We start from the raw sequence: 12,585 nt of genomic DNA on the forward strand, positions 1-12,585 counted from the left end.
ACAGTAAGTAAGTGCTCAATAAATATCCCTGATTGTTAGGCAAAAATTATTCACCAATGGTAGGATCAAGAGGAAGAAAAAGGATGTAACTTAAAGTAATGCAAATCTGTTGGGATGAAACAGTTGAATAAATAATGAATTATACAAAGGTATATACAGTACTGAGGATAGGGATGAGGAAAGAGTGTAGGCCTGGAAGTCAGAGAACCTGGATTCTAATCCCAGGTCAAGTTATTTAACTGCTCTGCTCCTGCTTCCTCATCTGTAAAATGGGGATTCAATACCTATTCTCCCTCTCCTTTAGAATGTGAGTCCCATATGGGACAAGGACTATCCAACCTGATTATCTGGCATCTATCCCAGCACTTCGTATGCAGTAAGGGCTTAACAAATGCCATTACCATCACCATATGTAAGTGCCAAGCTGGGTGACCATGGTGCTGTGAATTAATCAAGGAAGCCTTGCCAGAGGAGGTTGGATTTTAAGGTCACTGGAGATGGGGAAAACTGATCTGGAGGTCTGGGGGTTGAGAGAGCTGGGAGGGAAGAGGAGGAAAGGTTCAAGGCTTGGGGAAGAGAGGAAGCAAGACAGCAGTGGCAAAAGAGCCAAGAGTGAGATACTGTTAAGAGTGAGATTGGGAGGAGTCAAGGGTGACAGCTAGGAATAGAGGGTGAAGACAGCCCAAGGGCAAGGTGAAGGAAGCTGTGGAGAGCCTTAAAGGCAAAGGTATGGAGTTTCTGCTCCATGTGGAGGGAGCTGGTAGCCCACGCGGTTTCTGAGGAGGGAAGAGATGGGTGACAAGCAACGGTTCAAGAAGTTGATTTGTGCAGCAGCATGGAATAGAGACAGAAGGAGGGAGAGGCTGAAGGCAGGGAGATCAGTGAAGAGGTTCATACGGTAGTCTAATCATGATACCACAAGAGTTCTGGACCAGGCTGGTAGCCGTTTGGGTGGCAAGAAAGGGGGTGGATCAGGGAAATGCAGAATTTAGCAGAGTTTAATAGCTGAATGGTCAGGAGTTGGAAATGACATCAAGATTGAGGGCTTTTTGGTGAAGTTGTGGGCAAGACACCCGCACCCAGAAGATACCCACAACAACAAGCCCCAGTCTGCCTTCTCTACCATGGCACGATGAGGGTGAAGCAGCAGCATGAGATCTGTCTGCTCCCCATATTCCAGGCTGCAAGCCCGGCAAGGCATCCCACTGCATCAAGCCCATCCTGATGACTGTGGCAGGAGCTGTTGTTGGACTTATTTTTGTCTCTGTCTTTAAATATTGTTTTGACTGCTACACCTTTTCTTCCATGTCCACCACTAACCCTCCTCCCCTTATTCTTCAACTCTAACCCCCTTGAGGGCCAGGGGCCATGTCTAAATCTCACCTGGCACTTAATACAGTGCTCTGCACACAGCAGGTGCTGAATAAATACTATTACTACTGCTTCTGGGACAGGAAGGATGATGGGATCGTTGACAGAGATGGCAAAGCTAGGAAGAGGAATGAGACTTTCGGTAGCCCTAGAGGTTTGGTTTGATCCAGGACAAGATGTGAAATGGAACCATCCTTCCTAGGGTTTTTTGGACAAGGGATGACATAATGCAAGCTGAATCTCCCAGGAACGTCCCAGACTGGGCAGATTCCCAAGGCCAACCCTGCTCCAAACCAGGGATAGAGGACCAGACAGCCACCTCGCTGGATTCAATTCCACGGCAGCTCATCCACTTGTGCTTAAGCAGCACGGGGGAAGAGTTAAAGCAATTACAATTGGCAAAAAGAGTTACCTTGGTCGAGGGTCCACAATTTACTGACTACATCACAATCTCCCATATCCAAAGCAGTTTTCAAGATTTTGGGCCAATTTTCCTTATCTGACCTGAGAAGGCATTCGGTTATTTTCTCTACAGAAACCATTGGCCCGTAGTGAAGCTGAACCTACATGAGACAAAAGTAAACTATTAGGTGGCCATTAGAAAGCATTTCTTTATGGGTTTCCACTGATGGAGAATCAAAGCACAGTGCAATTCCTGGTAGATAAAAGTAATGAAAAATATTTGGGGTCCAATTATGAACTGCCCTACCACCAGCGAAGTCAGCAAAGTGTAACCTTCACCTCACATCAGCTTTCCTTTATCCCATGGTGTGCGACCCCCAATCCTCCCTACGCTGAAGTTCCAAGCCCCTTCCTAGAATTGCAATGCCTTTCGCTGCTTATCCTTCTTTCCATCTTACGTGACTGAGACAGATCCAGAGAAGGGCTTCAGGTCTACTGTCCTCCCCTGCTCCTAAATGCTTTCCCTGCATTCACAGGCACACTGACAAAAATACATGTGCATTTCTTTAACCGATCAAAACTCTGTTGTAATTTGCAAGAAACTACATTGCCACACTCCTTACAACTAATGTCATTTCTGGAACGGGAGAGGGAGTAGGGAAAGTGAAGGCTTAGAAGGCTTCTTAGAGGAGATGTTATTTTAATAAGGTTTTGAAGGTGGGGAGAGTGGTGGTCTGTCATATGTGGTGGGGGAGGTATTTCCAGGTCAGAGAGAGGATGTGGGCGAGGGGTGGAGATCGACAAACTCAAGGTACAGTGAGTAGGTTGGGGTTGGAGGAGTGAAGCGTGAGAGCTGGGCTGTAGTAGGAAATCAACAAGAGAGGAAGGGGTGAGTTGACTGAACCAGTGGTAAGGAGTCTGTTTGGCGTGGAGGTGGATGGACAACCATTGGAGGTTTCCGAGGAGTGGGGAGACATGAGCTGAACATTCTTCTAGAAAAATAATCTGGGCAACAGAGTGAAGTAAGGATTGGAGTGGGGAAAGACAGGGGCAGGGAGGTCAGTGAGGAGGCTAATCAGTAGTCAAGACAGGATAGGATAAGTGCTTGGATCAGTGTAGTAATTGTTTGGAGAGGAAAGGGCAGATTTTAGTAACATTAAGAAGATAGAATCGACAGATTTGGTGACAGACTGAGCAGCGTGACTCAATGGAAAGAGCCCGGGCTTGAGGGTCAGAGGTCATGGGTTTTAATCCCGGCTCTGCCACTTGTCAGCTGGGTGACTTTGGGCAAGTCACTTAACTTCTCTGTGTCTCAGTTCCCTCATCTGTAAAATGGGGATGAAGACTGTGAGCCCCACTCGGGACAACCTGATCACCCTGAATCCCCCAGCGCTTAGAACAGTGCTTTGCACATAGTAAGCGCTTAACAAATACCAGCATTATTATTATTATTATTATGTGGGCTGAATGAGAAAGATGAGTGGAGGATAATGAGAAGGCTATGGGCTTGTGAGACAGGGAAGATAGAGGTGTTGTCTACAGTGATGGGAAAGACACAGAGAGGACAGGGTTTGGGTGGGAAGATGAGGAAGATGACGTTTGTTTGGAACTTGTTAAATTTGAGGTGTCAGAGGACCTGGGTTCTAATCCTGGCTCTGCCACTTGCCTGCTGTGTATCCTTGGTCAAGTCACTTAACTACTCTGTGCCTCTGTTACCTCATTCGTAAAATGGAGACTCATTCCTAATCAGGCTCACCAGACCTTGAAGGGATGTGAGGCCCATGTGGGACAGGGACTATATCCAACCTGATTATCGTGTACTTACCCCAGTGCTTAGAACAGTACTTGGCACATAGTAAGCACTTAACAAGCACCCTTAAAAAATATTGAAATTTAAGATGACAGGACCTGGACAGTTTTCCTGTTCCGTAGGGGAGGAAGGTTGAACCTAAGTGATAGGGATGTCTAAAAAATTACCAAAGAGCAAGAGGGGCTAAAGGAGTTCAATAAGTTATACTTATTTTATCCTTCCATACTTCTGCTATCAGCTGCTGTGGTGTTTATTTCTCCTCCTCCAACGACTTATCTAAGTATTTGTCCTATCCTGCCTTGATTAATGTATCAGCCTCCTTGCTGGCTTCCCTGATTCCTGCCTCTCTCCACTCCAATCCTTAATTCATTTGGCTGCCCGGATCATTTTTCTACAAAAATATTCAGGCCATGTTTCCCCACTCCTCGAGAACCTCCAGCGGTTGCCCATCCACCTCTGCATCAAACAGAAACTCCTTACAATGGGCTGTGAAGCACTCCATCACCTTGTCCCCTCCTTACCTCATCTCGCCACTCTCCTACTACAACGTAGCCCACACACTTTGCTCTTCTAATGCCAACATACTCACTGTACCTCGCTCTCATCTATTTTGCCACCAACCCTTTTTGCCCACATCCTGCCTCTAGCCTGGAATGCCCTCCCTCTTCACAACCAAAAGAAGATCACTCTCCCCACCTTCAAATCCTTATTAAAAGTACACCTCTTCCGAGAGGTTTTCCCTGACTAAGCTCTCCTTTCCTCTTCTTCCACTCCCACTCTTGCACTTGGATTTGCAATCTTTATTTACCCCTCCCTCAGCCCCGCCCCACAGCACTTATCCACCATTTATCTATTTGTATTAATGTCTGCCTGAGAGATCTTGGTGCCAACCACATCCCTTCCAAGTCCAATAAGGGTCTACGCTGTTGGTCACTGATATCAATGGCTTCCAAATAGGCTCAGAGATTGAAACCATTTGGCCCATTTCCAACAAACACTGGGGTCATGAAAACTGTCTCTCTACAGTTATCATGTAATTGCCAAAGAACAAGTAACTCCTGCATACAGACATGAGCTACGTCAACTGAACGACCCAGTATCGTGTAATTCACAAATAGAGGGCAAGTATCACCTAGGATGATTTAATTTTTCCTAACATGTAGCCAAGTCTCAATTATTCCTCTCTATGTACCTCTATTCTCTTTAATTCTTCCACTAGGTAGCTTGCAGGAACAGAAAGAGGTGATAAACTCAAATCGGCATTATACAATTACTTTATTCAGGTGTTTTTCTTCTCTACTTCTCTTCTGTTGATCTGACCACCTTTTGAAAATTTGATTCCTCGCTATTGCCTCCACAGAGCCAGTATTAAGTTACGAAGAAAGGAGACAAAACTATCAGCCTGTTCAGTTATTGAGCAGCTGCTCTGGAAATAAGCTTGAGGAGAAGGAAAGTTAGCACAAATTGGCTTAAATAAAAAGCTGGATTATCTGTGGATTTTCATTATTCATGCTTTCATTAAATTAATTGAAACAGATCATATATACAGCTTTGTTTTCAAAATTTTACAAACATTCAATTCTCTGCATTAATTAATTGTACCTGTCGAATCTCGTCTATCTCTTGAGATTTTAAACACTCATTTAGATTAGGGAGGATGTCATTTGGCTTGACACTGTTTTTGAACTCTGGCTGTATGCGTTTCAGCAATTCTCTGTGTTCCTCCAATCTCTCAAGTTTTTGGAAATTCCAATTTTCAATTGCTTCATAAAGTCCATTGTACTCTAAAAGAGAAGAGATTGCATTTCTCATGTTAACAATTAAAAACATGGGAACCTTGTTGGAACTCTTAGGAATCAACATGGCCTAATGGAAAGAGCATAGGCCTGAGACAAAGGACCATGGTTCTTATCCCAGCTCTGCCACTTGTCTGCTGTGTGACCCTGGGCAAGTCACTTCATTTCCCCATGCCTCAGTTACCTCATCCGTAAAATGGGGATTGAAGACCGTGAGCCCCTTGTGGGACATGGACTGTGTCCAACCTGACTAGTTTATATCTACCCCAGCACTTAGTACAGTGCCTGGCACATAGTAAATGCTTAACAAAGACCATAAAAACAAACTACTGCAGAAGTACTTTGGAAGGGACTTTAGTAAATGGCATTTATCTGAAGGATTCATATTTGCTTAATAATTACACTCAAGTATTGACAGATCCCTCAATGTTAATGTCTATTTCTGACTCTCTCATCGATTCTTTGAGCAAATCACTTAACCAGAATAAAAATTATTCTGAAAGTTTTGTACACAGTGTATTTTGGATGCCAAAATGTGGTAACTCTTTAATGGGCCAATATTTCTTGTTCAGCACTTTCTAGATTTCAGTTCTGTAAAATTATGCTAATAATACTTGACAACCAACTGTTAAAATGTGGTAGGAAGACAACAAGAATTATATTTTGGTTTTTTTATTATTTTCATATATTATCTCACCTTCACAATATCCCTTTGAGCTTGGGAGCAGTATCTAATTTTCATCCAGCTATTCAATCAATGGTATTTATTGAGCACTTAGAGTGAGCAAGCCACTGCACTAAGCACTCAGAAGAGTACAATACAGTGGGGTTGGTGGACATGATCCCTGTCCATGAGGAGCAGAGGGGGAGACAGACATTAAAATAAATTACAGATAGGGGAAAAGGTACAATATCGGGATATGCGCTGCGGGGCTGGGGTGAGTATTAAAGTGCTCAAGGGGTACACAGTCAAGTGCAGCATAGGGGAGGGTGGAAAGGGGAAATGAGAGGTTAATCAGAGAAGGGCTCTTGGAGGAGATGTGATTTTAGAAGGGCTTTGCAGGTAAGGGAGAATGCTGGTCTGTCGAATATGAAGGGGAGGGAGCTCTGGGCCAGATGGAGGACATTGGTGGAAAGAAGGACAAGATTGAGGTACCCTGATTTGGGTGACCTTAAAGGAAGAGCTCACTGTGGGCAGGGAACATGTCTACCAACTCTATACTGTACTCTTTCAAGCACTTAGTATGGTGCTCTGCACACACTAAGCGCTAAATATGATTAATTGATGGACTGCAGTGTGCAGGTCGGGTTGTTGAATGAGATCAGAAGGGTAAGGTAGGAGGGGAAAGAGCTGATTGAGTGTCTTTAAAGTGATGAAAAGGAGTGCCTGTTTAATGTGGAGATGGATGGGCAACCATTGGAGGTTTTTGAGGAGGGAAGGAGACATGCACTGAACAATTTTTTAGAAAAAAATGATCCAGGCAGCAGAGTGAAGTGTGGACTGTAGAGGGGACAGACTTTTTCCCCAGTGCTTTGCACAGAGTTTGTACTTAATACTATTATTAGTAACTAAGCAGTCCCAATTAAACATTGAGAAACAGTGCAGCCTAGTGGAAAGAGCACTGGCCTGGGAGTTAGAGGACCTGGGTTCTAATTCCAGCTCCACCATTTGTCTGCTGGGTGACCTTGGGCAAGTCGTTTAACTTCTCTGTCCCTCAGTTACCTCATCTGTAAAATGGGGATTCAAGCTGTGAACCCCATGTGGGACAGGGACTGTGTCCATCCTGATATCTTGTATCTACCCCAGCACTTAGTACAGTGCTTGGCACATAGTGAGCAGTTAAATACCATTAAAAAAAAAGGCAGCCTCCCTGCTGGATTGGAAGCTCTGTGAGGATAAAAATCATGTCTACTAATTTCTATTGCATTCTAACAAGCGCTTAGTGTAGTTCTCTGCACATATTAAGTGCTCAATAAATGATATTCATCCACTGACCGATTGACTGAGGAGTGAGAAGCACATCTGTCTGGAGCTATTTCATCAGGCAAACAGCAGGAGACAGCGAGTGTCAGACATACTGGCAAAGGGCCTAGGATACTGAACATTGTAACACTAAAGATTAGCAAAGCAAGGGGGAGGAAGAGTTAAAAAAAATTCTACAGACACATTTTGTGATTCTCCTAGGAGTTCACAGCTGCAGTGATTTACAAGAAAATGACCTCCTTGGAATTCCTGAAAATCTGGTCATTTTCCTCTTGGACAGAGGTCTACTGGGAACTTCACTACTCATTAGCCATAGGCAGTAAAGCTCAGATTGGTCTTTTACAAGCAGCATGGCCAAGTGGATAGAGAAAGGGCCTGGTAGTCAGAAAGTCAGAGGTTCTGATCCCGGCTTTACTGCTTGTCTGCTGTGTGACCTCAGTCAAGTCCCTCGACTTTCTCTGTGCCTCAGTTACCTCATCTGTAAAATGGGGATTGAAACTCTGAGTCCCACATGGGACAGGGACTGTGTCCAACTCGATTTGCTTCTATCCACCCCAGTGCTTAGTTCAGTGCCTGGCACACAGTAAATGCTTAAGAAATACCATCATTATTATTACAATATAGCTTCCACATAAAGACATGCCATGGCAGAATCACAAAGTACCTGGAATATAGTGCTTTTAAGCAATGTCATCTGTGCACTTTAAATACAGTAATGAGGGGGAAAGTCAGTTTTAATGGGGTGAAGATGCAGTCTGGAGCAGGGGCAGGAAAAGTTTTCCCTGCCTTGGGCAGCCAGATATTTGGAACTGTCCCTGAAGAAGAGGCACAGGAAATTCCAAGCCATTTGAAACCATGAATTAGAAGAATAAACAAACTGACCTGCATAATAAAGGGCATCCAGGAATCCTCGGAACCACCCGTCCTCCGTTAGTTCCAGTAGGTACTTGAGAAACAATTTTGCAGAAGCGGTCACCCCCCTGTTCGTGAATTCGACCTTAATATGCTCCACCGTCGCTGTTGATGTCAAACACAACATGAATTGTTAAACGTCACAGTAATGAACGATACCAAAAAAGTGTCCCAAACCTCCAAGTTACCCAGAACCCTAATGGGGGGTATGTGGGGGTGTGTGTAGGTGGGTGCTTTTGAAAGACTGTATCTTGGGCTCATTTAAAAAAAGCCAAGGCCTGGAAGGCAATTCACGAAGTGATCATGTCTACTAACTCTGTTATATTCTTCTAAGCACTCAGTGTAGTGCTCTGCGCAGAGTAAGCCAAATTAGTTCTCCATCCTTAGGACCTCCATGCCCATTGCCTTTGCCAGTTGTTCCAGATGTTTAACTCCCTCCTCAAACTCCCCACCTCCCCGCCTCCCCCATCCCTTGCCCTTAATGACCTGGCTACCCACTTTACTGAGAAAATGAAAATATCAGGTGTGATCTCCCTAAAATCTCCCCTGGCCCTCCCCTTTCTTGCCCCTTCTTCAACTCTCCCAACAGCATCTCAAGAGAAGACTCCTGCCTTCTCTCAAAATCCTCCCCCTCCTCCTGAACATCTGACCCCATCCCTTCGCACCTTATCAAAACACTTGCCCCCTCCCTAATCGCCATCTTCAACTGTTCCCTCTCCGATGGCTTCTTCCCCATTGCTTTCAAACATGTCTGTGCCTCCCCTATCCTAAAAAAACCCTCCCTAGAACCCATGGCTCCCTCCAGTTATTGTTCCATCTCCCTCCTACCACTCCTCTCCAAACTCCTTGGGCAAGTTGTCTACATCCACTGTCTCAAGTTCCTCTTCTCTAATTCTATCTTTGACCCCCTCCAATCTGGCTTCCATCCCCTTCACTCACAAAGTGCCCTCTCAAAGGTCACTAACGATCTCCTTCTTGCCAAATCCAATGGCCTCTACTCCATCCTAATCCTCCTCGATCTCTCGGCTACCTTCCACACTGTCGACCATCCCCTTCTCCTGGAAACATGATCCAACCTCGGCTTCACTGACACTGTCCTCTCCTGGTTCTCCTCCTACCTCTCTGTTCATTCTCAGGCTCTTTTGTGGGCTCCTCCTCTGCCTCCCACCCATAACTGTGGGTGTACTTCAAGATTCTGTTCTGGGTCCTCTTCTGTTCTCCATCTACACCCACTTCCTTGAGAACTCATTCACTCTCATGGCTTCAACTGCCACCTCCGTGTGGATGATGCACAAATCTACATCTCGAGTCCTATTCTCTCTTCCTCTCTGCAGTCTCACATTTCCTCCTGCCATCAAGACATGTCTACTTGGATGTCCCACCGTCACCTCAAACTTAACATGTCTAAAATAGAACTCCTTATCTTCCCACCCAAACCCTGTCCTTCCCCTGACGTCCCTATCACTGGAGATGACACCACCATCCTTCCCGTCTCACAAGCCCATAACCTTGGCATTATCCTTGACTCCTCTCACTTATTCAACCCACATATTCAATCCATTATAAATCCTGTTGGCTTGATATTCACAACACCGCTAAAATCTCTCCATCCAAACTGCTACCACAATAGTCCAAGGACTTATTTGCCTTGATAACTCTATCAGCCTCCTTGCTGACCTCCCTGCCTCCTGCCCTACCCCACTCCAATTTGCATTTCACTCTGCTACTCGGATCATTTTTCTACAAAAACATTCAGGCCACGTTTCCCCACTCCTCGAGATCCTCCAGTGGTTGCCCATCCACCTCCATATCAAACAGAAACTCCTTACCATCGGCTTTAAAGCAACAATAATGTTGGTATTTGTTAAGTGCTTACTATGTGCAGAGCACTGTTCTAAGTACTGGGGTAGATACAGGGTCATCAGGTTGTCCCACGTGGGGCTCACAATCTAAATGCCCATTTTACAGATGAGGTAACTGAGGCACAGAGAAGTTAAGTGACCTGCCCACAGTCACACAGCTGACAAGTGGCAGCACTCATTCACCTTGCCCTCTACCTCACCTCACTACAACCCAGCCTGCACACTACGCTCCTCTCATGCTAACCTTCTTTCCTCTTGTCTTATGCTGTTGCTTCGTCTCCGACCCATAGCGACACCATGGACACATCCCGCCACAACGCCCCACCTCCATCTGCAATTGTTCTGATATTGTATACACAGAGTTTTCTTGGTAAAAATACAGAAGTGGTTGACCACTGCCTCCTTCCGCACAGTAAACTTGAGTCTCCGCCCTCGACTCTCTCCCGTGCCGCTGCTGCCCAGTACAGGGGAGTCTTGACTTGTAGCAGATTGCCTTCCACTGGCTAGCCACTGCCTAAGCTAGGAATGGAAGAGTACTGGAAACTCTCCAAGTGCGACCTCGAGAGGGCGCCAGCCTTCTCTCTGTTCCTCTATCTTGCCTCCGACCTCTCACCCAACATCCTGCCTCTGATATTGAATGCCCTCCCTCTTCATATCCAACAATTACTCTCCCCAACTTCAAACCTTACTGAAGGCACATCCGCCAAGAGGCTTTCCCTGATTAAGCTCTCCTTTCCTCTTCTCCCACTCCCTTCTTTGCCATCCTGCCTTGCTCCCTTTATTCACTCCCTGTGCAGCCCCTAAACACTTATTCATTCATTGATCATATTTATTAAGTGCTTACTGTGTGCAAAGCACTGTACTAAGCACTCGGGAGAGTACACTATAACAATAAACAAACACATTCCCCACCCACAATGAGCTTACACTTATGTACATACCTGTAATTTTATTTATTCATATGTCTGCCTCCCCGCCCCCCCCCACTGATTGATTTATTATTGCTAGTGAACTTCATCCTTTCACTTCTCTCTCTCAAACAAAGCAATTGGAAGTCCAAATCTGTCCTCCTGGTGCCTTTCACCCGTTCCAACTTTCTGTTGTCTGCTTGAAAACAAACTCTGCCCTACGAAGATAGCCTCAGCATGGCTTAGTGGGAAGAGCACGGGCTTGGGAGTCAGAGGACTTTGGGCAAGTCACTTCACTTCTCTGGGCCTCAGTTACCTCATCTGTAAAATGGGGATTAAGACTGTGAGCCCCACGTGGGGCAACCTGCTAAACTTCTATCTACCCCGGTGCTTAGAACAGTGCTGGGCACATAGTATGCGCTTAACAAATACCAACATTATTATTATATGTCACCGACAAAAATATCAAACGCTACCATATAGAATGATAGATATCAAATGATGAGAAGCAGCAGGGCCTTGTGGATGGAACACAGACCTGGGAGTCAGAAGGACCTGAGTTCTAATCCCGCTCCGCCACTTGTCTGCCGTGTGACCTTGGGTAAGTCACTTCACTTCCCCGTGCCTCAGTTCCCTCATCTGTAAAATGGAGATTAAGGATTCCCTCCTTTGCTGATGAGGTTCTTCCCCCGAGAGTGGCAACCTTTTTTTTAAAAATTGATTTTACCGTAAGCTCCTTGAGGGCAGGGAACGTGTCCACTAATTCTGTCGTACTGCACTCTCCCAAGTGCTCAGTACAGTGCTCACACGCAGGACGCGCTCCACACATCCCCCGGACTGATCGATCCGTGGTGCTCTTTGGGAACTGACTTCTCGAACAAGCACCAACCGCCTCCCACGGGTGGTCCCGTCCGAAAGCCGCAGCCCTCGCTAACCTTCCGAAAACCAGGTGTTCATGTAGCTCAAGACGTAGTTGGGGTTGAGGATCTTCTGTATATGACCCCCGAAAAGCTTGAGCTTCTCCTTGTCCTCGGCCGTCATCTCTCTCCGCCTCTACAGCTCCGAGGTGTTGTGATTATGATTATTACGATTCTTACCCCTGGCTGGACGCCGCGGCGGTTCAACCCTCGGCCCGGCAAAAGTCCAAAGCAGGCAGGGAGGGACGGGGCAGTCGGGACCTTCTTTGAAGACAGTAGACTGCGCAGGCGCACTTCCGCCCCTAAGTCACGTGACTACCGCCCCAAGCCGAGCGACGGGCGGCGGAGGCACCGCTGAGGAAATGGAAACCGAAAGATGCTGGTGAGGGAAAATCGAAACTTCTAATAATGATGATGATGTTTGTTGAGCGCTTGCTAGGTGCCAGGCTCTGAACTAAACGCTGGGGTCGATACAACCGATGGTCATGGGTTCCAATCTCGGCTCTGTTACTGCTCAACTGTGTGACTGTGGGCAAGTCACTTCACTGGGCCTCAGTTACCTCATCTGTAAAATGGGGATGAAGACTGTGAGCCTCACGTGGGACAACCTGATGACCCCGTAT

At 46.0% G+C, this 12,585-nt stretch overlaps 1 protein-coding gene across 2 annotated transcripts in view; it reads right to left on the reverse strand.

Annotated features, from left to right (window-relative positions):
• DDX58 (DExD/H-box helicase 58) overlaps positions 1-12,250 on the reverse strand; it is a 47,425-nt gene extending 35,175 nt beyond the window's left edge. The window contains exons 1-4 of one of the 2 annotated variants that reach the window (XM_029054874.2): positions 11,981-12,250; positions 8,246-8,380; positions 5,186-5,367; positions 1,784-1,934 (exon numbers count right to left, since the gene is read on the reverse strand). In XM_029054874.2, coding sequence (XP_028910707.1) covers positions 1,784-1,934; positions 5,186-5,367; positions 8,246-8,380; positions 11,981-12,086 — 574 coding nt within the window. In that variant the 5' untranslated portion in view covers positions 12,087-12,250. The remainder of the gene's footprint in view (positions 1-1,783; positions 1,935-5,185; positions 5,368-8,245; positions 8,381-11,980) is intronic. The other variant, XM_029054875.2, reaches the window with a different exon arrangement.
• Positions 12,251-12,585: the final 335 nt, after the last annotated feature.

This window comes from Ornithorhynchus anatinus, chromosome X5, assembly GCF_004115215.2.
Source record: "Ornithorhynchus anatinus isolate Pmale09 chromosome X5, mOrnAna1.pri.v4, whole genome shotgun sequence".
Lineage (NCBI taxonomy): Eukaryota > Metazoa > Chordata > Mammalia > Monotremata > Ornithorhynchidae > Ornithorhynchus > Ornithorhynchus anatinus.